Here is a 26,104-nt window from a genome sequence, read left to right as displayed (position 1 = left end):
GGACTAATTTCCCAACACCTCCATGACTAGCATACAAAGGCTGCAGAATCTAAATTTACAGAATGCATTGCTTTCTGCAGCTTCAATAGTGCTTACTGACCTTCTGCTTTGTGTAGGGCAAGAACAAAAAAGTTATGGCACCAGCAAACCTATTTTCCCCTCTATGGCATGTACTGTGTTGACTTGGAAATTTATTGCTGTGTCTGCATTTCTGGGTTGGTATCCTGTGGGTTCCTACTCATGTTCACGTGCAGGGCACAATCACCAGAATGACTGCAACAGACAGCTGTGTTCCACTATTATTTCATAGTAGCTGGACAATTCCATTGATGTGACATTTTCCACCATTTTTAAACAATTATTTTTAAATGGTCCTTGGAAAATTAAAGTTTATTTATTAGTCACAAGTAAGGCTTACGTTAACCCTGCAATGAAGTTACTGTAAACTTCCTGTCGGTGGAACCACCAATATTAAATCTGACTTAGTTGAAGATTCTTTCACTGTGATTTAATTTGATTTATTGTTGAGTGTACTGAGATACAGTGAAAAGTATTGTTTGAAATGTGTGAGGTCCTTAATTAAGCTGGCTGCTTTCCTGAGGCAGCGGAAAGTGTAGACAGAATCAGTGGATGGGAGGCTGGTTTGTGTAATTGACTTGGCTACATTCACAACCCTTTGTAGTTCTTTGTGGTCTTGGACAGAGCAGGAGCCATACTGAGCTATGATATAACCAGAAAGAATGATTTCTGTGATGCATCTGTAAAGGTTGGTGAGTGTCGTAGTGGACATGCCAAATTTCCTCAGTCTTTTGAGAAAGTAGAGATGTTAATGAGCTTTCATAACTATAGCATTGGCACGGAGAGTCTGGTGATGCTTGTGTCACTAAAATCATTTGTGTGTATTTTGCAGTTGTTTCAACCTCAATCATAATTCTAACACTAAAAGAATTGTTTGAGATTAAATAACATCAGACCTGATGGTTTTTACACCTTTCTCCCATGGTAAAGCACAGTGTAGGAAAATTTGGCTGTTTTAAATTTTTATATTTTTATAGCCCAAGTATTTCACTATAAATAGAAATGGTTTGAAGTTGTTACATTCATTTTTAAAATCCTGGCTAATTTGTCAGCTTCCTGATCAGATTCCTCTGTGGTATTTTCTGTCTGGTGTGTCACTAGTCTTCATCTTTGCTTCTCCCTGTGAGGTTTGTATTCTGAGCAATGTTTTTGCGTATAATCCCAGCATTACGTAAGATTGCAAGCCATTTGGTCCATTGATTAATCAATTAACAATGCTTAAAGTAAAAGTATGAACTTTGAGCACGTGACAACTTTCGGGCTCGGGTGTTGTCCAGGAGGCTCGACTCTGAGGTGTGTGGAAGAGGATGTTACAACATTGAAATATTGCCTGAGCGTTCCAGATTTGACTGAAAAATAAATACTTGTAGTTCAGCGCAGTATTCAGTTGACCCTGTTTTTAATCACGTGGCTGCTTACTGCTGCCTGTTTTAACCTGCTGTGTTTGTTGCTTTTAATCACACTTTCCCCATGTTGGACTTGGAGCAGATTGGAAAATGTCTGTCTTGACAGTTTCTAAGACATGACGAATCACAAAACAAACTTGTGTTGGTACTGAAGTATCAGTATCCTGGCGATGATCTTTGCGTCGTCAATGGAGACGGGAGAGGTTCCGGAAGATTGGAGGATTGCGGATGTAGTCCCTATTTTCAAGAAAGGGAACAGAGATAGCCCGGGAAATTACTGACCGGTGAGTCTGACCTCAGTGGTTGGTAAGCTGATGGAGAGGCTTCTGAGGGACAAGATTTACGAGCATTTGGAGAGGTTTGACATGATCAGGAATAGTCAGCATGGATTTGTCAAGGGCAGGTCGTGCCTTACAAGCCTAGTTGAGTTCTTTGATAATGTGACTGAACACATTGACGAAGGAAGTGCTGTGGACGTGGTGTACATGGACTTCAGCAAGGCGTTTGATAAGGTCCCCCATGCAAGGCTTCTTGAGAAGGTGAGAGGGCATGGGATCCAAGGGCCTTTGGCCTTGTGGATCCAGAACTGGCTTGCCGGCAGAAGGCAGAGAGTGGTTGTGGATGGATCTTTTTCTGAATGGAGGTCAGTCACCAGTGGAGTGCCCCAGGGATCTGTTCTAGGACCCTTGCTGTTTGTCATTTTCATAAATGACCTGGATGAGGAAGTGGAGGGATTGGTGAGTAAGTTCGCTGATGACACGAAGGTCGGTGGTGTTGTGGATGGTCTGGAAGGATGTCAAAAGTTGCAGCAGGACATAAATAGGATGCAGGACTGGGCGGAGAAGTGGCAGATGGACTTCAACGCGGATAAATGCGTAGTCGTCCATTTTGGCAGAACCAACGGGATGAATGAGTACACTATCAAGGGCAGGAGTCTTAGTAGTGTTGAGGAGCAGAAGGATCTTGGGGTCCGGGTCTACAGGACTCTTAAATCGGCCTCGCAGGTGGAAGAGGTGGTCAAGAAGGCGTATGGTGTACTGGCCTTCATTCATCGAGGGATTGAGTTTAGGAGTCGGGAGGTAATGCTGCAACTTTATAAGACCCTTGTCAGGCCTCATTTGGAGTACTGTGCGCAGTTCTGGTCGCCTCACTATAGGAAAGACGTAGAAGCTATTGAAAGGGTACAGAGGAGATTTACAAGGATGTTGCCTGGACTGGGAGGCATGCCTTATGAAGTTAGGTTGAGGGAGCTGGGTCTCTTTTCCCTGGAGAGACGAAGGTTGAGAGGCGACCTGATAGAGGTTTATAAAATGTTGAGAGGAATGGTTAGGGTGGATTCTCAGAGGCTATTTCCCCAGGTTGAAATGGTTGCTACGAGAGGACACAGATTTAAGGTGCGGGGAGGAAAGTACAGAAGTGATGTTAGGGGTAAGTTTTTCACTCAGAGGGTGGTGAGTGAGTGGAATCGGCTGCCGTCAGTGGTGGTGGAGGCGAACTCGCTGGGGTCTTTTAAAAGACTTCTGGATGAGTATATGGGGTTTTATGGGATTGGGGGTTATAGATAGGTGTTGATGTGATCGGCGCAACTCGTGGGCCGAAGGGCCTGTTTGTGCTGTAGTGTTCTATGTTCTGTGTTCTATCACAAAGCTGTCAATGCACGCAACCTGAAGGGCAAATGAGGCATTCCAGTTTTGTACATTACATTCCTGTGATGTGCAGTGCATTCCCCTCGATGCTGGTATGTTCCACTTTGTAAAGTGACTTTCAGTTCATGTCCTGTGGTTGTATAATTCATGGTTACATGTATTCAGTGGTGGTGTTAAGAGTGCATTCACCTTTTATAAAGCAAACCTCCACTTTAGGTAGTGCAATGTAGTAAATATGTTCCTGGAAACCACTGCTTTATATTGTAGCAAGGTTTCCTGTTTAAATGTATGTAAAATCAGGAGATGCATTCCCAACCCAGGATTTTCATTCCCAAAGGTGGAAATATGCATTATTTCTCAGTTTAAAATATTAACACCCGACAGTTTACACTGTACAATTCATAAAACCTGATAATACGCACAATCAGAGAAGTGGGTTTTCTTTTGTCTGATTGTGTAGGTTTGAAGAATGCTTGAATAAATTGTTACACATTGCCCTTCCTTTGGTACAGCTACCTGTAGCAGCTGGGAAACTTCCAAAATGTGTTGCAGGTATGTTACTTCGTAGAATCATAGAATCCTACAGTGCAGAAGGAGGCCACTTGGCCCATCAAGTCTGCATCAACAACAATCCCACTCAGCCTTATCCCCATAACCCTATGCATTTGCCCTCGCTAGTCTCCCTTGACATTAAGGGGCAATTTAGCATGCCCAGTGCATCTAATCCGCACATCTTTGGACTGTGTGAGGCAACCGGAGCACCCGGAGGAAACCCATACAGACACGGGGAGATTGTCTATGTGGAGTCTACACAGTGACCGGAGGCTGGAATTGAACCTGGGTCCCTGGCATTGTGAAGCGGCAGTGCTTGCCAATGTGCCTGATGTTCCTGCCTCCTTTTCACATTGTGATAGAGCGCACGTTTTTCTTTGGTTGAAATATGTGTCCTGTTGGGTATTCAGCTCCAAAAAAAAGCCAGTCTCATCCACATTGAAAATTGGCTGTGGTGTGTAGCCTACCTCAATAATAGCCTTCAGCTTGGAAGGATAATTACTGACTGCTTCATTCTGTATTGGCAGCTTCGCCACTCATTCTGGTTAGCAGAAAAGAATAAGAATAAATAGGTCTTTTTTCAGGTGGCACGTAGGAATAGGTGCTGGGATTCCAGCTATTCACAATGTTATTTATTACAATTAGTTCCTTTATTTAAATATCTCCAGATTTGCAGATGATACACAGCTGGATGATTGGGTAAGCTTTGAGGTACTTGCAAATGGCAGCACAGTGTCTAGCACTGCTAATGCAGCACCAGAGACCCAGGTTCAATTCCAGCCTTGGGTGACAGTCTGAGGAGTTTGCGCATTATCCTGTGTTTGCGTGAGTTTCCTCCGGCTGTTCTAATTTCTCCCCTCAGTCCAAAGATATGCAGGTTAGGTGGATTTGCCATAATCGATGTGCGAGGATAGGATGGAGGAATGGGCCTCGATCGAGTACTCATTTGGAGGGTCGGTGGAGAATTGATGGCTTCAGTGTGTTTTGGGTAAGTTGAGTGAGTAGGCAAATGCAAGGCATGCTGAATAATGTGGACAACCCCACATTTATCCACTTTTGTAGCAAAAACATGAAGACACATTATCAGAATGACTGTAGATTGAGAGAGGGGAATGTGCGCCAAGACCAGGGTATCCATGTGCACTGGTCACAAAGTAAGCGTGGAGGTGCGGTAGGTGGTTAAGAAGGCAATTAGTCTATTGACCTTGATAGCAAGAGGATTCGAGTACAAGAGCAGGGATGTCTCGATGTAAGTATTGAAGGCCTTGGTGAGACCACACCTGGAATATTGTGTGCAGTTTTGGTGTCTTTATCTGAGGAAGAATGTTCTTGCTATAGAGAGAGAGTGCAGTGAAGGTTTACCACACTGATTCATGGGATGGCAGGTCTGTCATATGAGGAAAGATAGAGTTGGTTAGGATTATATTTACTGGAGTTTAAGAGAATAGAGTTTAGGAGAATGAGACTTTTGGACGACATGGTAGCACGTGGTTAGCACTGCTGCTTCACAGCTGCAGGGACCTCAGTTCAATTCCCACCTTGGGTCACTGTCTTTTGGAGTTTGCACGTTCTCCTCATATCTGTGTGGGTTCCCTGCGGGTGCTCTGGTTTCCTTCCATAGTTCAAAGATGTGCAGGTTAGGTTGATTGGCTATGGTAAAAAATTGCCCCTTTGTGTTCTGACTTGTGTAGGTTAGAGGGATTAGTGGGTAAATGTGTAGGGATATGGGGGTAGGGCCTGGGTGGGATTGTGGTTGGTTCAGACTCGGGCCAAATGGCCCCCCTCTGCACTGTAGAGCATCTGTTCTATGAAATAAAGAACAGCACAGCACAGGAAACAGGTCCTTCGGCCCTACAAACCCACGCCGCCCATTTTAAGAGTGAGTGCCCTATTCCTGTCTGCCTTCTACCTATGACTTTTGTCTACCTCTAGTGGACTCCACAATAAAAGGGTGCAAATTTAGGGAATTATATGTGTGCCAGATTAAGGGAGATCCAATTTAGGGACAATTTTATTGACACCGATCAGCCTAAAAGCACTTTCATCAGGTGAATGATCTGAAGAAGCAACATTCCAAAAGCTCATGATTCCAAATAAACCTGTTGGACTTTAACCTGGTGTTGTGAGACTTCTTACTATTTTCAAGGAGATGGATATTGCTTTTGGGGCTAAAGAGATCCAAGAATATGGGATGGGGAAGAGAAGCAGGAACAGGTTACTGAGTTGGATGATCAGCCATGATCGTAATTAATGATGGAGTAGATTTGAAGGACTAAAGGACCCACTGTAGCTGCTGTTTTGTATGTTTCTGTTAGTGGACACACAAGAGAACTGTGTATGGCTGCTGCTTATCAGTGTCACCACAAACCTAACACTTAATTTCCGTTGCAAAGTAATGGTTTGCCACCTCCTTTTTTGGGAATAATGCAGTTCTTGTCATTTAATGCATGCTTGCTAGCCATGTTGCAGACTTTACTCCCATTTTACAGGGTCAAATTGAGTAGCAAAATAGAACAATATCTTGGGCGACCTTGCCAGTTGCCCATCTTCTGGGGCGCTCTTTTCCAAATGTGGTGCACTTGTTGTAAACTGTCTGAAGGGCTGTCTTGACCTTTTAATGCACATGTATAAAAATTTACTACTTTCATATTTTTGGAAGAATTCCCTCGAGCTGTATGGAATGTTGATTCTGCAGTTGTGAGCCTGGGCCCTTAGGCTAGCACAGAACGTTGAGTACGCAAAGGCCCACTCAAGCACTCAAAGTCCAATATCTTTTTGAACTGTGCCCATGTTTACCAAACATTTGACAAACTGCTTTGTAACGAGATAACTTATATGCTAAGTGAAAAAACTGATAGTAAATTTTTAACAACATCAAAACAAAGTGTTATTCAGGATCGCTTAGAAACAGGATCTAGCTGCTCCTTGGCAGGGAGATTTGGACTGTCCTCCCATCCGTGTCAGTGTAGATAGTAAAAAGGGAGATCTCATTGTAAAGGTTTGGGTCGGCTGTCGGAAATCTTTTTGAAAACCATATCAAGGATCCTTTGGTTTTGGAGGGAGGTGGTTTTGAATGAGGGATGGTACTTTCTACTCTGAGAAAGTTGAGTTTGTACCCTGAAAGCTGGCACTATGCCCTGAGTTGACAAATTGTTTGATGTACTTGTTGTTTGAGTGGAAAAAAGTGTGGCTGGTAGTGCATTGCATTGTTAGAGACCTGCATTCAGTTGAGTGCTCCTTGTGAAAGTTAAAATTAAAAATAAGATGAATCTCTCAGCGTATTTGACCCATCATTTTGCTCAGGCTCTTATTGGAAATGCTATCCAATGCAACGCTGACTCTCCATGGCCCTGCAAATTTCTCCTCCCAACTATTTCAAACTTAATGTTGAATCTGCTTGCATCCTCTTTCACACACTGCATCCCATCCATATCTTCACGATCCACTGTGCAAGAAAATAAAACTCCTCATTCTCCCTTGACCTATTTTGTTAATCATAACTGTGTTCTTTGGTTACTCACTGTCCTACCACTGAAAATAGTTTCGCCCTATCTATTCAGCTCATAATTTAGCATCAGTGAATTATCCCGTTAACTTGCTTTGTGCTGAGGAGAAAAATTGCAGTTTCTCCAGTCTGAAACTCATCTTTCCTGGAACCATTTTGGAAAATTGTATACATTGGTTTATTTTGCCCCCCCTCATTTTTCCTTCCAGAATGTATCATTCCATTCACTCCATCACTCCAGATACTACCAGAAGGATGTGGAGGCTATGGAGAGAGTACAGAAAAGATTTACCAGGATGTTTCCTGGTATGGAGGACATTAGCTAAGAGGAGAGATTAGAGAAACTTGGTTTGTTCTCACTGGAACGATGGAGGTTGAGGGGTGACCTCATAGAAGTCTACAAGATTATGAGGGGCATGGACAGAGTGCATTGTCAGAAGCTTTTTCCCAAGATGGAAGAGTCAATTACTAGAGGGCATAGGGTTGAGGTGCGAAGGACAAGGTTTAAAGGAAATGTGCGAGGCAAGTTTTTTTTTCATGGAGGATAGTGAGTGCCTGGAACTCGCTGCCAGAGGAGGTAGTGGAAACAGATACAGCAGTGACTTTTAAGAATCATGTAGGCAAATTCATGAATAGGATGGGAATAGAGGGATATGGAACCAGAAAGATAAGGGTTTAATTTAGATGGACAGCATGGCAAGGGACCTGTTCCTGTGCTGTAATTTTCTTTGTTCTTTGTTCATTCTTTGCTGCTACGTGGGGGGCTATTTTTCCGCTCCTGTTCTCCTGAAGTTTGTTACTAACCCCTTTGTTTAGTAAAGCTCACAGCTGTGCATCATCTTCAAACATGAAAGAAATGCCTCCAAACATAATTCCAGCTCATTATTGTATATTAGAAAGCACTGTGGTTCTGACACTAACCCATGGAGTTTTGATAAATAATTTGTTGAATGCTTTGTGTCTCAGCCAATTTTGTATTTCTGCTGCCATTGCTTCTTCAATCCCATGAACTTCAATTTTGCTGATGAGTCTATTGTGGCACTTTATCAACATGCTTTGCGAAGAGCTATGTATATATGTTAACACCTGTTAACGATGACTCTTTAAAAAGTAAATAACTTTTTCACCAAAACCTGTTGAACAATTTGCAATTTCTGTAAATCAAAATGGTAAGATTTATGTAATTTAATCTTATGAAGTGGATATGGTTTAAGAAAAGTTTTGATTGGCAGCACTTTACGCTGTTCTAAAGCAATATCTGAGCTGACAACTTGTTATGAAATGTTAACACATAACTACAAGGAGAGGTGATGGCCTAGCGGTATTATTGCTAGACTATTAATCCAGAAACTCAGCTAATGTTATGGGGGCCTGGGCTGAAATCTGAAAAAATGAGGAAATGGCCATGGCATTGAACAGGTATTTTTGTGTTGGTCTTCACAGCAGAAGACAGAAATAACATGTCAAAAATAAATGACAGCGAGAATATGGCAGGTGAGGACTTAGAAATTATCATTATCACCAAAGAGCTAGTTTTGGGCAAGCTATTAGCACAGACTATTCTCCTGGCCCTGATGGAATGCATCCCAGGGTGCTAAAAGAGATTGCGGGGGAAATAGCAAATGCGCTCATGGTAATTTGCCAAAATTCGCTGGACTCTGGGACAGCTCCAGCAACTTGGAAAGCAGCACATGTGGCGCCACTGTTTTTGAAAAAGGAGGTAGTCAAAACAGGTAACTATAGACTGGTTAGCTTAACTTCTGCAGTAGGGAAATGCTTGCATTTATTATCAGGTAAGAGATAGCAAGACGTCTGGATAGAAAATTGTCCTGTTGGGCAGACGCACTACGGGTTCATGAAAGATCATGTTTAACTAATTTACTGGAATTCTTTGAGGACGTTACAAGCACAATGGACAACAGGGAACCAATGTATGTGGTGTATCTAGATTTCTAGAAGGCATTCGACAAGGTGCTGCACAAAATGTTGCTGTATAACGTAAAGATGCGCAGTGTTACAGTAGTGTATTAGCATGGATAGAGGATTGGTTAACAGAAAGCAAGGAATGGGGATAAATGGGTGTTGTTCTGATTGGTGATTAGTGGCTAATAGTGTGCCTCAGGGATCAGTATCGGGATGCAATTGTTTACCATTTACATTGATGATTTGGAGTTGAGGACCAAGTATAGTGTGTCAAAGTTCACAAGATGACAGTAAGATGAGTGACAGAGCAAAGTGAGAAGAGGGGACACAGTCTGCAGAGGGATTTAGATAGTTTGAGTGAGCAAGAGTCTGGCAGATAGAGTATGATGTTGGTAGATGTGAGGTTATCCATTTTGATAGGAATAACAGCAAAATGGATTATTATTTAAATGGTTAAAAAAATACAGAACGCTGCAGTGCAAAGGAACCTGGGTGTCCTTGTGCACAAATCATAACGTTGGTTTGCAGGAACAGCAGGTAATTAAGGAGGCACATGGAATTTTATCCTCCATTGCTGTAGGGTTATGTTGCAGCTGTATAAGGTGCTGGTGAGGCATCACCTGGAGTACTGTGTACAGTTTTGGTCTCCTTACTTGAGAAAGGATATACTGGCACTGGAGGGCGTGCAGAGGAGATTCAGTCGGTTGATTCCAGAGTTGAGGGGGTTGGCTTATAAGGAGAGACTGAGTAGACTGGGGCTATATTCCTTGGAATTCCTAAGAATGAGGGGAGATCTTATGGAGGGAATAGATCAGATAGAAACATGGAGGTTGTTCCACTGCCAGGTGAAACTAGAACTAGGGGGCACAGCCTCAAAATAAGCAGATTTAGGACTGAATTGAGGAGAAACTTCACACAAAGGGTTGTGAATATGTGGAATTCCCTGCCCAGTGAAGCAGTTGAGGCTACCTCGTTGAATGTTTTTTAAGGCCAAGATAGATTTTTGAACAGTAAAGGAATTGAGGGCTATGAAGAATGGGCGGGTAAGTGGAGCTGAGTTCACAAAGATCAGCTATGGCCTTACTGAATGGCAGAGCAGGCTTGAGGGGCTGGATGGCCTACTGCTGCTCTTGGTTCTTATGTTCTTATGAATCCTACTATGACAGATGTTGGAATTGGAATCCAATATATTTAAAGAATCTGGAATTTAGAACCTACTAATGACGATGAAGCCATCATCGATTGTCAGAAAAACCCATCCGGGTTCACTAATGTCCTTTAGGGAAGGAAATCTGTCGTCCTTAGCTGGTCTGGCTTGCATGCAACTCCAGAGCCCTCTGAACGAGGGCAACTAGGAATGGACAATTAATGTTGGCCCAACTAGCGATGCCCGTGTTCTGTGAATTGATAAAAAAACTTCTACAAATTGCAATAAGTTACCAGATTGAAACAACTGATGCACCATGCTAGTCATGAATAAACATGAGTTTGATGCTTCATTTAAACCTGTAATTGATCTTTCTGTACATTTTTGCTTGATTTCCCCCCCCATTGTTTTGTTTCCAAAGTTTGGAAACAGCTGTGAGGTAAAGAATGCTCATTCTTGAAATTTTTCATCGACTTTGAGTCTATTTGTTAGATCTTTTTAATTGAATGAATGGGAAGCTTTGCTTTTTTTGCTCATGTCCTAGCGTTCATAGTGTGTTCGCTGTGCGAGGGTAAACTATACCTCTCCTAGGAATCCTTAGAGCGTTTGATAACATTTGTAGTCTAGACAGATGTTTGATCCCTTCAGGGCTTGGAGCCTGCAGAAATCATCCTATTCAATGAGAAGATGACTCCATTTCAACACATAATTAGTTGGAAAAGCAGTGTACCAAACTATAATGGAGTAAGGATTTCAGTAATCACCAGTGCATCAAGTCATGTCTAGGGAAGCAGCCACTGTCACTTTGACAAAAAGGATAGTTCGATTTTGTTTTTTGAGGGAGTTTTGCTATTAATCTGTTTCTTGTCTTCCTTCCCTTGTGGATGTTTTAAAATCATTGTTGATGTTTATTGATTCACAATTTCCCTGTAGGGTGGCATGGTGTTGCTGTGCTTCACATAGTGCAACAGTGCTTCACAGCTCCAGGACCCAGGTTCGATTCCTGGTTTAGATCACTGTCTGTGTGCAGTTTGCCTCTTTAATATCCTTTTTAATAAATAAACTTTAACTTAATATTGCTGTGCACAAATGGGATATGTGGGCATTTATCTTCTGCAGTATACAATTTATTCCATTACTGCTTCACGTCACAAGTAAGGCTTACATTAATACTGCAATGAAGTTGGTGTGAAATTCCCCTAGTCACCACACTCCGACGCCTGTTTGGGTCAATGCACCTAACCAGCATGTCTTTCAGACTGTGGGAGGAAACCGGAGCACCTGGAGGAAACCCTAGACGTGGGGAGTATGTGCAAACTCTACACAGACAATGAGTCAACCCAGGAATGCTGGGGAATCTTTGCTTTCAGAGCTTCTTAAGGAAACAGATTTCTACTCCTACTCTAGTCTGTATTTTGTTTTTGGTGACTTCTGAGCTAATTGAGATGAGATACGTTAAATGGAATACTTTCATTTGGATTAGGTACAGCCCTGCTGTTAAATAAAAAAAATTAACCTCCCTTTTACTTTTCCCCTACGTTTCCTGTGTTTCAACTGCAGGAAGGACAGTTGTACCTATGTGGTATTTTTCCACTTCTCTCACCTGGTTTCCTGTGGTTTGAATGAGGTTACCAATAAGTGCTAAATTAGGTCGCTTATTGTGCATGACCAACTAAAATCATACACAGTGGTTTCAACAATGGCCTTTATAACCAGACGATAGAAGAGACTTCAGTCTTGGGCCCTAAAAAGGAAGCCCAGTAGACCACCTTGCCCTTTTTGCTCAATGAGGCGCACTGTCAAAAATCCTCTGTCATGCGTAGGTAACCAGATGTGAGCAAAAACATGCCTAACTTTAGAAACAATTATTTTAGAGCATTGCACTTTTTATACTTCAGTCCTGCTTAATTAGAAATGGTCTGCCATTTGAAGCAAATTGTCTTGATTTTTGATCTGTTTCATAAGCCATTGCCAACTTGCTTGTTAAACAAGAAATTCTGATTAGAGGCACAGTGTCACTATGGAAAATCCTCAATTTGTCTGTCTTATCCTGCACACTTGTATTTTGGAGGAGCGAGCCTTTGGCTAATTGAAATATATGATAATCATGTTTATAGTATCTTCAGAGATAGGCAACCACCAAGCAGATTAATAAATGAAGGTTTATTGGATGAAAATCACTATTTACAGAGTGATATGAAGGTTACTGAACTTCACAAATCCAGACTCCTAACTGCAGGGAAAACCTGTGCTCAGCCCTAGGATCAATTACTGGGGGACACAGGTTTAAGGTGCGAGGGGCAAGGCTTAAAGGCAGATTTTTTACACAGCGTAGTGGGTGCCTGAAACTTGTTGCCGGGAGAGGTAGTGGAAGCAGATACGGTAGTGACTTTTAAGGGGCATCTTGACAAATTCATAGGATGGAATGGAGGGATATGGTCTCTGGAAGTGTAGGGGGTTTTAGTTAAGTCAAGCAGTCAGTGCGGGGTTGGAGGGCCGGAGGGCCTGTTCCTGTGCTGTAATTTTCTTTGTTCTTTGTTTTATTTGTGTGCTCTGCTCCAATTGGCCAAACAGGTCACATGATCTACCACGAGCTCACCCCTTAAAGGGATGCGATACCACAATATTGTTTTAATAAAATGATAGGATGTTGCTAGGCACTGTGGTAGGGTCATTTGAGGCACCAGGTGGTCTTTGCATGGCCAAGGAAAGGTCCTGTGCTCGTGGTTGAGTCATGGCCAAGGCAGAACAAGTGAATTTTCGTTGATGATGGAGGAGGAGCTAGAATCTCAAGGAACTACAGCTGCTGGATCCTTGGGTAAGAGGATTGTTTTCTCTTGAAGCATGTATGAGAGAAAGGCATTGGGAAACCACCTCGTACTTTTTTTTTCCCCTTTTGTTCACTGTGCATTGAAATTGGAAAATGAGGGGCTTGTGTAAGCAACTGAAGAGGAATGTGCAGCAACATCAGCTGTGAAGAAAGGAGCAGAAGACATGCCCTCTGCTCATAAGCACATTCTGCACTACTTCAACTCTGTCCTCTTGTACATCTTCCATTTTCATTGCTTCATTGTTGGTGATTGCCTTCAGTTGCCAAGGCCTTCAGCTATGGAATTTTGTCCCTTAACCAGGGAGAGGGGCAGACTGGTTATTTCTCAGTACCTACCCACTTTGACCAAGCTTTTGCTCACCTACCTCTACCTCCTTAGGTGGTTTATTTTCAAATTTTATTCAAAGCTCCTGTGAAGCATCTAGAGATGATTAGGCCAAGTTAAAGGTGGTATATAAATGCAAGCTGTCTTACCTTTTGTTCACATGAGGTGAAAGAAAAAACATTTGAAGAAATATAATTGTATTGGCAATTTGTACTAAAGCCGTAGATTCCTCACTGCAGAAGGAGGCCATTTGGCCCATCAAGTTTACACCGACTCTGAAAGAGTTGTCACGGTCGGCCCCAGCCAACTAATTCACCTGACCGTAACACCTTTTGGACTGTGGGATGAAACCCACAAACACAGGCCGGAATCGAACTGTGGTGAGGTGCAGCAGTGCTAACCACCGTTGCACCGTGTCATTGTGCCACCCTTGGGGAACCACAGCCAATATTCATATAATATATAGAATGTATTTTTGCAAGATTTTTTACTTGAATTATTCTAGTTATGATTCAGTAGCTACTTTTATGTTGTGCTTTTAACAAAGTAAAACTTCAAATGGTGCCCAACAAATTATCAATAAAAGCACCTTGCCACAAAAGGAGATATCAGCACAAATGCTCAAAAACTTGTTAAAAGAGGAGCTCCTTAAAGGAAGTGATACTTGGAGAGGAAATTTCAGTGCTTGGGTCCAAGACAGCTAAAGGCACAGCTGTTAATGGTGGAGCCATTAGAATCAGGTCAGGAAGAGGCTAGAATTGAACATGCACAGAGCTCTTTTTTTTTTTGGGGGGCTAGAGGAGATTAAAGATATGGAGCGCGAGGCCATGGAGTAATCAGAAAACAAAGGTGAGGAGTTTTTGGACTAGGAGCCAGTATATGTTGGGTGAATGAGTTTGAGTAAAATAAGATAAAGCAGCAGTAGTTTAAGTGGCCTTCAGTTCCATTAGGGTGGCAGATGTGAGGCTGGTCAGGAGGTATGGATGAGGATTTCAGCAGCGAATGAGTTGAGGCAGACATGGAGTCAATTACCAAAGCGGGTTAACTAGTGGCCGTACAGGGATGAAGTAGGGTACTTTAAAACAGATGAATGTGCTCCTTCCTGTTCTAAGAAACTCATTTTGGAGATCTAAACCTGCCGACTGAATAAGCAAGAAGTATAGACGTCACATTGAAACCCTCACCATTGGATGACAGAGTTCTGTGTTTTATTTTAGAAGCTCATCTATACCATTGTTGAAAGGTGTTGGCTATTTTAAGTATGCATTGATTCTTAACTGACTCAAAGCTGAACTGGAAAATTTAGCTTGGTGTTCAACACCTAGCCTTGTGGTTTGAAGAAAACTGTATTCTGTTACTATTTGCTGACCAAAAGCCATTCATTGCAGCTTCCTGCTGTTTCAGCCCCAGAGTTTACAAATTGCATGTGCCAATCTCTAATTATCTGTTGCAGTTTACAATAATTGCTTAAAAGCCAGGCTGTCGTCCACTCTTTAATGGGTATCTCCTATATTTTTCTCAACTCTTCCTCAAGATATTAGGTTTTTTGTATTTTAGATCACAGTAAAAGAGAAATAAATGCTGCTAAACTACCTCGTAATTGTAGTACAAGAATCTTCACACTTGTATCTCAATTATGACTTGATTTCAGCAACAAATGAAATCCAAAGATGTTTTATAAATACATTAGAACAAAAGGCTAGCAAAGGAAAAAGTAGAGCCAATTAGAGACCAAAAGGGTCATTTCCTTTTGTGCGTGACTGACATGGGCATGATTTATAATGAATACTTTGCATCTATTTTCACAAAGCAAAGTGAGATGCAGAAATTGTAGTCACAAAGTGTGAAATGTTGGTTGGCATAATCACAGAAGATGTATTAAGAGGTGTAGAGTATTTGTAAATAGCTTTCTGCAAAGGTGTCCCTCCCATGCTAAGAAAAGGAATGGAAGAAATAGTGAAGATTTTAACCATTTTCTGATCCCTCCCCCTGCCTTGTTGCAGGTGTGGAGGTAGAGGGCTGTCAACATTGTACCAATGTTTAAAAAGGGAAGGAGGGATGCACCAAGTAATTGCAGGCCAGTCAAGTCGACCTTGATGGCAAATCATTGGAGAAATTCTGGGGGGAGTATAAATTGTTATCTAGGTACAGATTTATTAAGGTCAGTCAGCATGGGTTTAAGGAAGAGTCTGATTGTGATTTGAATTTTTTTGAAGAACAGAAGGATCAATGAGGAAAGCACATTTGATATAGTCTATATGGGTTCTGTGTGGCAGACTGGTCAGGAAAAATACCATGCAAATGTCTGTGCAATCTCAGGACAACTAGAAAGCTGGATGCAAAATTGGCTCAGTGACAAGAACAAAGGATAACTATTGGGCGGCAGGCAGGAGGCGGCAGTGGGGACATGGCACCCAGTGGATAGGGAGGGCTCAGTACTGGGTCTTTTGTTTTTCATGCTATTGGAGTGTTTGGGACTGTCAGAAGTTTTATTCTGTATCTCGCATGCTATACCACCTCTGGGAGTTTTGGGACAGTGAGAACTTTTGCCTCACCCACAACCCACAGCAGTTGTTTTCTACCCAATCCCAATACTCATTCCTCCAGCACACTCCCACTGTTGAAAACAAATGAACAATCCACCTGTATCCATTGAACTTGCCGTACTGCATGGCCCCTGCCAGAAGATGTTCGAAACTTACCCAGCAACTAATGATGATCTGCTCATCCAATCATAGGATGCTTTCAATCTATGCAATACATGGAGAAAGCAGCTGGAAATTGGCTGAGCAGATATTGAACATTTTTTGAAGTTCTTTGAAAAGTTTTGAAGTTGGGAGCTGTTACCTACACTTGGACCACTTAAAAATGCCTTGGGACAAGCTTGGCTTAAATCTAAGAGAAGCCTACACCGTAATGGATATCGTACAGTCACAGCAAGTATCTAACAAATATCTGTGTCTCAGTTATGAAAATTCCAGTTGTCTATGCAACCACAACATTTTCAGAGTGAGTTTCGTATTTCTGCTACCCTTTTTGTGGGAAAGTACTTCCTAATTTTTTCTGCTAACTAGTTAAACTCTAGTTTTGATTATATTTAAGCTTCACAATTCACCCACTGGAAGAAATCGATTTTTCATATCGACCCTTTCAAAGACATCTAATACTTTAAATACCCTGGCACTTGAGCCAAATGTGTGCATGTCTTCATTTAACACTTCAAGCCCTGGTATTATTCTGTTGAATTGGCACTGCACTCCATAGGCGGCACAGTAGCACAGTGGTTAGCACTGCTGCCTCATGGTTGTAGGGACTGGGGTTCAAATCTGACCTCGGGTGACAGTCTGTGTGGTGTTTGCACATTCTCCCCGTGTCTGCGTCAGTTTCTTCCAGATGTCCTGGTTTCCTCCAACGGTCCAAAGATGCGTGGATGAGGTTGATTAGCCGTGGTAAATTGCCCCTTTGTATCAGGGGGGCTAGCAGGGTGGATTAGTGGGGTTATGGAGAAAGGGTCTGGGTGGATTGTGGTCCATGCAGACTCGCTAAGCCAAGTAGCCACCTCCTGCAGTGTAGGGCTTCTGTGGTTCCTCCAAGGCCAGTGCTTCCTTCCTGAGGATTGGATACAGCATCTACAGGGGAATCTAACCAGGGCTCCTTACAACCAACGTAACTTTCACCCCTTTTATTTCACGATGACTGGAATTCAAAGCCATAATTTTGTCTTAATTTTTGATTATTTTTGTTAATTGCACATTGGGTGTGGGCATACTGGCAAGGTCAGTATCTTTTACCCTTGAGAAAGTTGTGGTGTTCCCATTGCATCTGCTGCCCTTGTTCTTCTAGGCATTAAGAGATCTCTGAATTAATCATTGCCTTCATTGTGCCAGCTCAACCTTCACTGACTGAGGAAAATAATATTTGAGGATCAGAATCTGAAACCTTAGACTAAGATCATGGTTTGATGGGCAGCAGTAATCTCTGCACTACCATATGCATGGAGACTTGGGCAATCTATAGCAGGCACTTCAAAGCACTAGGGAATTACCACCAGATCTTCCAAATCCAGTGGCAAGAAAGATGACTGAACAGCAACATTGTTTCCCAAATCAGAATGCCCTGCATCAAGTTCGTAATCACTCAAAATGAGCATTGCTGGGCAAGGCTGATCCAAGGGACTTGAGATTAAAGGTCTGAAAGAACTTTTTGTCAGTAAAAACGGAGGACTGACCGAAAGTTGCTAAATCCCCTGAACCTGATTATGTGTGAGTCACCATTGAGAGGTGGTTGGAGAGATAGTGAATATGTTGGTAATGATCCCTCTTTTCTTAAATAGTGAGGTTATATTTGCTACTTTCAAATCTGCAGCAACTATTCCAGAATCAATAGAATGCTAGATGATGATCACATGACTTGCCCCATGGAGATGGTGTAGTGGTATGGTCACTGGACTGGTAATCCTGGCACCTAAGCTGATAATCTCGGAACCCAAATCACCAGATCCAGATCAGTGTGTATAGATCACTAAGAACCTATCCTGGTTTCCCCCCATGCTGGCACTATAGTTAAGAAAGCCCATTAACGTCTCTACTTTCTCAGAAGACTAAGGAAATTTGGCATGTCAGCTATGACTTCCACCAGCATTTTACAGATGCACCACAGAAAGTGTTCTTTCTGATCGTATCACAGTTTGGTATAGCTCCTGTTCTACCCAGGACCACAAGAAGCTACAAAAAGTTGTGGATGTATCAGGCAAACCAGCTCCTGTCCATTGACTGTCCACACTTCCCACTGCCTTGGCAAAGAAGCCAGAATAGTCAAGGACCCCATGCATCCCGGACATTCTCTTTTCCACCTTCGGTCGGGCAAAAGATAGAAAAGTCAGAGGTCACTACCAACCGACTCAAGAACAGCTTTTTCCCTGCTGCTGTCAGACTTTCGAATGGACCTATCTTGCATTAAGTTGATCGTTCTCTGCACCCTAGCTATGACTGTAACACTACATTCTGCACTCTCATTTCCTTCTCTTTGAATGGTACACTCTGTCCATATAGTGTGCAAGAAACTGTACTTTTCGCTGTATGCTAGTACATATGACAATAAATCAAATCAAAACACAGGTTCAAATCCCACCATGGCAGATGGTGCAATTTGAGTTCAATAAAAGTCTGGAATTAAAAGTCTAATGATGACCATGAAACCATTGTCGATTGTTGTAAAAATCCATCTGGTTCACCGATGTCCTTTTAGGAAAGGAAATCTGCCTGAAATTCTTGCCGGCTGGCCGACATGTGACTCCGGAGCTAAAGCAACGTGATTGACATTTAAATGCTTTCTGAAACGGCTGAACACGCAGTTCCAGGGCAATTAGAGGTGGGCAAAAAATACTGGCTGAGCCAGCAACGTTCAAGTCCCCTGAGCGAATTTAAAAACGATCAAAACCGTGCTCGGTCACTCTAACCCTAATGGCAAATTTTCCAAGCTTCTTAGCTAATGTTAATGGGGGATATTTTACAACAGAAAGAAGGACAGGAAATTAGGAATTGCCTACAACAAGAATTCTGTTGGCTCTCGCAAAAGCAGAAATTTGGCTTGCAAGCTGATTGTATTCTGAGTCATTTGAGTGGCTAACCACATAGAGAGGCATGTGGTCCTGACATTTTACTTTGTTTGGTCTTAAGGAGGAAAATCTTAAAACCAGTCCTGAAAGTCCTTGGGACAGAGATATCATAGCAAGGAAGCTTTGTCAGCAACTAATTTGTAAACCTGGGGGACCAACCTAATGATAGAAGAAGCCAGTATGCCATTCTAGTACTTGAATCACTCCATTAATTTTAACATATACTGTTTGAAGCCGTTACATGGTAAAATCCTTTGAGTGAATACTAAGTGTGCTGTCACCGAGTTAACAAAATAACCATACGTTCAAATGGACTACAAAACTCTAAAATATAGAAAGATCATTTATCTTACTCTATTGTTGTCTGATCTCAGCAATTGTGGCACTTTCTGTTCTGATATCAGATGTGAGTGCTATATTTTAAGTATTGTTGGGAGGGAAGCGATGTTTAATGAGGGCCAATGTCCTGCTCAGGTTTATAAATGGTATTCCACAATGTTACTTCCTTTATTCATCATAAATCTCAGACTTTACAAAAAGCCATTTATCCCATTCAGCGTTGCTCCTCTTGTGGAATTAAAAATTTTGACACAAGAGCCTACAATGTGTTCACTGGTGTGGTTATCCCAAGTGTTTATGCCCCAAAGTAAAGATATTTCTGACATGTTTATCAATATATTCATTAGTTTAGTAATTTGGAATTAAATTTAATTGTAAATTTCAAATTAGTTCCAAATTTATGTGTAAGTTGTAAACCACAGGGCAGGAAGGCACGGAATTTGTTAAAATTCTGAAAATTAGCTGGAGCAGAGTAAGCAAAGGACATGTATGAATGGAGCTTTATCAAATGGGCGAGAAATCACTCCTGGGTTTAGCAGTTATAATGCTGTTGAGTATCATGGGCAGTGGTTAGGCTCTCTGGAAATGGTTATTGCGTCGCACTTGCATACAAATATTACTTGTCCCTTACTGGCCCAAGCCTGAATGTCATCCAAGTCTCGCTATATGTCAGCGGGAGCTGCCTCATTACCCCCAGGAGATGTGACCATTCCCACTTCTGACCTTGCGATGAATAGAAAGTCCTCAATGGATGTCATGGGGATATAATTAGACATCTTTGAAAGTAGAAATTGATGAAGTAGCTGAAGATGATTGGGCTTTGGACATCTCCGTAATGTTGAAACCACCTTTCCACAGCTCGTGGAATAAATTTTGAGCAATAATTCAGGTGTCATATGCTATTTGGGAATGGCCTTGAACCAGCTGTGCTGTTACACAGTGACTAATGAACTCAATTCAGTTTCTTTGAGTTGATGGTATAGTGTGTGGTTCCACAGTAATGACAACTGGTTCAATTCCCTCCTAACCACAGAATTTAAAATTGTTACTGTATTGCTGTGGACAGATGCTGACTGCAGGTGTTATCACCTGAGATTATCTGATGCATCTCTTTGGAGCTGGCTGAAGATGGCATTGGATGGAGCCTGGAAGTAAGCGTGACTAAGTGATGTGGTCTGGGGACGCAGGAATAGGAAGTGGTGTCCCTCAGATTGGAATAATACTGATTTATATAACTTTTAAAATATAACATCCTCACTGCACTAACGTTTCAGACTAACGTATTCAGATATTTTGTATTATTGAGTGTTGTTGTGTGGTTTATTTTCCAGTGAGGGTTTGATGGCTTGTTTTGTTGTTAAAATTTACTCCTTTTCCCTGCCTCCCTCTCTAGGTCAGAAGACATGTCTCCATTTGCACGGCACATTTCCATACTTTTATGTTCCATATGATGGTTACGGACAACGGCCGGAGCGGCATCTTCGTCAGCTGGCTTTCAGTATCGACCGAGCATTAAATGTATCCTTGGGAAATCCTTCCTCTGCTGTCCAGCATGTGTTCAGGGTATCACTTGTAACTGGCATGTAAGTAAAACCCTTGTCTTACAACAGGTGCTGTACTGATTCATTGAGTTTGGCCAAGAGTGAGTGTAGTAATGTGAATATAAGCTTTGCCATTGTGTTTTTCCTTGGCTTTTAATAAAATCAATAATACAATTCTCAGTTCTGCCTATGTATTTTGAATAATTTTTAAATGCCAAAATATAATTTAAATGAAAAACAACAATGCTTACAATTGTTCCAGGACCTTTTCAGGTAGATGGTCTAATAGTAAGCTTACGATCACAGAAACATAGAAAATAGGTGGCAGGAGTAGGTCATTTGGCTGTTCAAGCCTGCAACAGTATCTGTCTTGTACTCTAATGTTCAGAACACACTGTACTATTGATAAATGGCAGATGTGACCAAGACACACCTCTACAAGCTACAATCCTACAAGGTGCATCCCTATGGGGGTAGGGCCTGTGTGGGATTGTGGTCGGTGCAGACTCGATGGGCCAAACGGTCTCCTTCTGCACTGCAGGGATTCTGTGGCTGTGGGCCATATGGTGGAAAATGGGATTAGAATAGATAAGTATGTGATGGTCAGCGTGGACATGATGGGCTGGAGGGCTTCTCCGCGCTGTAAAACTCTGACTCTGAGATCCATGAATTTTTCTGCAGCTATCTAGGTGGAGTCACTATCCTCTCAGTTCCATTATCTTGTTAAAACTTGCCTCCCCCATAAGGGATTTCCAGTCCTCAGCAAAGATCTAGCCTCTGAACTTCCTGCAAAGATCTCCAACTTGGACTAGATTAATGACTGCTTGCTTCTCAGGGTTTCAGTCTTGTCCTTCAAGTCTTTCTTCCCTGAATTCCCAAGTCTGCACTCCAGCACTGACACACAACCAAACTGAGCAGAACACCATTGCTCCAGAGGGTTACCATTACCCCAATAGCTCAGGGCAAGGAGTTGCCAACCTTCCAGTATCTTCTCGGCTCTGCAGGCCTTTTCCCAAACCCTCAGCACTTGGAGCTTTTCATCTGCTGCACTTTTATTGCTGAAAGTGTCTTTTAAGACAGATATAGAAAGGATCTTGATTGATAAAGGGATCAGGGGTTATGGGGAAAAGGCAAGAGAACAAGGATGAGAAAAATATCAGCCACAATTGAATGACAGAGCTTACACCTTGGGCCAAATGGCCTAATTCTGCTCCTATGTCTTATGGGAGCCTCTTTCTTTTGTTCTTCTCCCTGTGCTAGTTTCCCCCGTGGTGTTTCTTATCAGTGGTCACCACCATCTGGTGCCATACTCCCTATGGCTCCTTCCGTAGCCCCCTCGTGTTCTGTCACACATTCTCCTCTGATTGGAGTTGCGTGTCCCCCCCACCCCCCCACCCCAATGCATTTATGAAAATCTAGAGGTGGATGCCAACGTACAAGTGGAAGCAGACTCCATGGTTTGCATGTGTTGCCAAGGGGTTGCATGTGGATAAGAGAGGAGGCATTCATGGAGTGATCCTTGAGGGACTGCAAAGACAACTGTGTAGGAACAAGAAGTAAAACCATTGCTGAAGATGCTCTGACCATGATTGGATGGGCAAGAGTGCAGTCAAATCCTACTGAGCAGGAGAATAGACAAGTGGCATCAGAGGAGAGTGGTATGGCTGTAGCAAAGAATTACAAGGAGAGTTAGCGTACCATGGTCACAGTGAACAAAGAAAATTACAGCACAGGAACAGGCCCTTCAGCCCTCCGAGTCTGCATCAACCATGCTGTCCAACTGAATTAAAGCCCCCTACCGTTTTGGGACCATATTCCTCCATTCCCATCCTTTTCATGCATTTCTCCAGACGCACCTTAAAACTCACTATCGTATCTTCCATTACCTCCCCCGGCAGTGAGTTTCAGGCACCCACCACTCTGTTTAAAAAAAAATTCCCTCATTCATCACCTTTAAACCTTGCCCTTCGCACCTTAAACCTATGCCCCCTAGTAATTGACTCTTCCACCCTGGGGAAAAAGCTTCTGATTATTCATTCTGTCAGTGCCCCTCATAATCTTGTAGATTTCTATCAGGTTGCCTCTCAACCTCCGTCATTCCCAGTGAGTGGATGTAATTGATGTAATGTGGGCTATTTTTGTGTTATAGCATATTAGTAATTGAAAGGAATTACATATGGAATTGAGGGGAAAATGAGCAAGAGCTTCTGAGCTTATTTTACATTCAGGGTCTTTGGAGAGGAAAGGGCAGCTGAAACAGAGATTGTAATGGCTGTTTTCAGAAGGGAGGAAAAGCAACATCTGCTGAAAGAGCCTTTAGAATGTCAGCTCGCTTTGTTTGGTGCCAGATGAAAAGTGTGATTGTCAGTGAAGACAAGGTTATTCTTAAAAGATGCAGACTTGCTTTAGGACACAACCTTTATGTCTGTAAATCATCTGAACTGGGAGATAAAGTGTGTTTAAAGGGTTGTAGTTGTTCAGATTAATAAACCCACCTTGGCTCAATTATGTGATTCCTAAAAGAGTTTTTTTTTTAAAAAGACTGGAAAAAAGCTTTTCAGCTTTGGTTTAAGGCAGAGGCTTTAATTCTTAATGAAACTAGAAGCTTTACATCAGGTGTTAGCTGCTGCATTGGCCTAGCATTCCATTGAGTGTTGAGGTTTTTAATGTGTTAAACCATCAAATGTTCCATTTGTGATATATCGTTCTATACAGTGAGATGGAGTGTAACCTATTTATGTTCTGTGGTAGGCTTGACAGATTCTGAGGGCCATTTCACATTACATTTCAAGTATCTTGCTGATAAAACTGTTTTTTTCTCTCAGATTCCCCTTTGCCCCAGTTTCTCCTTCCTCTTGTCCCCACATCCTTCCCCACCGCCACCACCCCCCCTCCCCCCGTCGCCAAGACTTTCTAACGAACATTGCACATTACTTTGCATAAAATGGCTAAAATTGTACTGTTATGTTACAGGCCTTTTTATGGTTTTCATGAGAAAGAAAAGCAGTTCATGAAGATTTATCTGTACAATCCTCTGATGGTTAAAAGGTACAGTGAAATTAACTAGGTATTTACATGTTGTTTTTCAATTGTCATAAACCCTGAACTTACTTATCCGTGCCATGATAACCAGAGAGTTTCGGCTATTGCATAACTTCTGATAGATTGGCGAGATGTTAGATATACTTCTGTTATTTGATATCTGTTCTGAGTGATACCTTTTCTTTGATTGCAAGAGGTAAAAAAAGTGGAGTAAGTCTTTGAACCCATTAGCGCAGTGTCCCCATACTGTCCCTTGCCATATAAACCATAGAATCTCTACAGTGCAGAAAGAGGCCATGAAGTCTGCACCAACTGTCCAAAAGAGCATCCCACCCAGACTCTGCCCACTGTTTTATCCCTGTAATCCTCTGCATTTATCACTTAACCTACATATCCCTGGACACGAAAGGGCATTTTAGCATGCCCAATCCACCTAACCCACACAGCTTTGGACTGTGGAAGGAAACCGGAGCACCCAGTAGAAACCCACACAGACACGGAAAAGATACAAACGCCCCACAGTCACTTGGTCCCTGGCAGTGAGGTAGCAATGCGAGCCCCTGGTCCACCCTGATGAGCCGAGAGGAAGCTGTCTTGCATAACATTCCTGTATAAAGCCTGGTTCCACCCTGCTTGTCAGTTTTAATAAAATACTACTTTCCATTGTATTGAACTCAATCTAAGACTGTACAATCCCTAACTTCAAAATTGGAACAAATTGGAAAAAGGATGTAGCTCCCAATAAATGTGACACATTTATTGCAGGTCCGTTCGTCCATTTAAAAAAAAATCCGGAAGATGTAATGTTCCTGACTCGTATTGGAAATGGAAATCTAGCCTTCCAGTGAACTTGTGCACTCCTAATTCATTAACAATTGTTACAGCACTAGTAGGATGTTTATTTATAAGTGATTTGAGTAAAAGAACACCACAAGATCAGGCCCTTTGGCCCTCCAAGCCTGTGCTGGTTACATTGTCCTATCTAGACCAACTGCTTATATCTCTCTATTCCCCATCTCTTCATGTCTACCCAGATGAGCCTTAAATGTCACTAACGTGTCTGCCTCAACCACCTCACTTGGCAGTGCATTCCAGGCCTCCACCGCCCTCTGTGTAAAAATAAATCTTCCCCCGCACATCTCCTGAAGTTTGAAAGTCTTGATAATGTTTTGCTTCTGCTTCCATATCTTCCTGACTGTTGTATAGCTCCACAAATGTGAATATTTGTAAGTTTAGTCCTTACTATGATATTAAAGAGCTATTGAGGCATTTTGCTGCTAACTGCTCTTGAGGAATCTGAATGCCATTAGAAGGGCATTGGATGCTGTCAACTTTCTGAAGGAGTTGTTTGTTGAGTGCTTTCTTCCAAATCCTCAATTTTCTTTCTCAAATATCCGCTTTTGAGTCGTATGCCACTATCATTTTCTTAATATTCTAATAAGTCTAATTAAAAATATATTCTCTTGATATCTCTGTGTAATTTATGCCTCCTGTTAACAACTGTCCAGTGGAAATATTGCACCTAATGAGAACTATTAATTTTGAACGCCTCAGCAGTTGTGTAGCGCTTCTAACAGAAAATATCCTCATCTGCATATAATCGTACAAAAAATTAATATTGAACCAAAGCAGGAGATATTAGGGTAGAGTGTGATTTTAAAGAAGGTCGTGGATAGGCAGTGATTTAGGGATGCACTTTCAGAGCATGGGCTATTTGTAGTTGAAGGAACAGCTACTTTGATGGAACGGTGTAAGAGGTATGTGAGGTTAAAGTTGAAGAAATGGATAATTCCATGTGGCATGAGGCAGGAGAGGTTATGAAGATGGGCAGGGGAGAAGAGTCCATAGATTGAAAAATGACCGAATTTTTGAACTGGATTTGGTTGACCTGGGAGCTACTGTTAGGTTGGCAACACCAGTAATAGGTTACTGTGATAGTATGATTAGCACACCAGCAGTGGCTTAAATAAGATGAAATTTAAAGAAGGTAGAAAATGGGTGATAGCTCAGGGGAGCATTAGAATAGTCTAGTCTGGAGGTAACAAAATATGGACTGTATGGATGGAGGTGAACAAAATACCCAGGTGGAAGTGACTGGACTTCGTGTCATGGTGGATGTGGATTTAGAATCTTAACTTGGGTGGCATTGTGGT

General features: G+C 42.1%; 1 protein-coding gene across 1 annotated transcript in view; it reads left to right on the top strand.

Moving 5' to 3' along the window:
* rev3l (REV3 like, DNA directed polymerase zeta catalytic subunit) overlaps window positions 1-26,104 on the top strand; it is a 201,785-nt gene that overhangs the window by 54,039 nt on the left and 121,642 nt on the right. Inside the window, exons 2-3 of the mRNA XM_080192921.1 lie at window positions 20,762-20,951; window positions 23,883-23,957. Coding sequence (XP_080049047.1) covers window positions 20,762-20,951; window positions 23,883-23,957 — 265 coding nt within the window. The remainder of the gene's footprint in view (window positions 1-20,761; window positions 20,952-23,882; window positions 23,958-26,104) is intronic.

Source organism: Carcharhinus amblyrhynchos, chromosome 7, assembly GCF_965287045.1.
Source record: "Carcharhinus amblyrhynchos chromosome 7, sCarAmb.v2.hapA, whole genome shotgun sequence".
Lineage (NCBI taxonomy): Eukaryota > Metazoa > Chordata > Chondrichthyes > Carcharhiniformes > Carcharhinidae > Carcharhinus > Carcharhinus amblyrhynchos.
The sequence above is the reverse complement of the archived record's forward strand: the minus strand, read 5'-3'. Positions and strand labels throughout refer to the sequence as shown.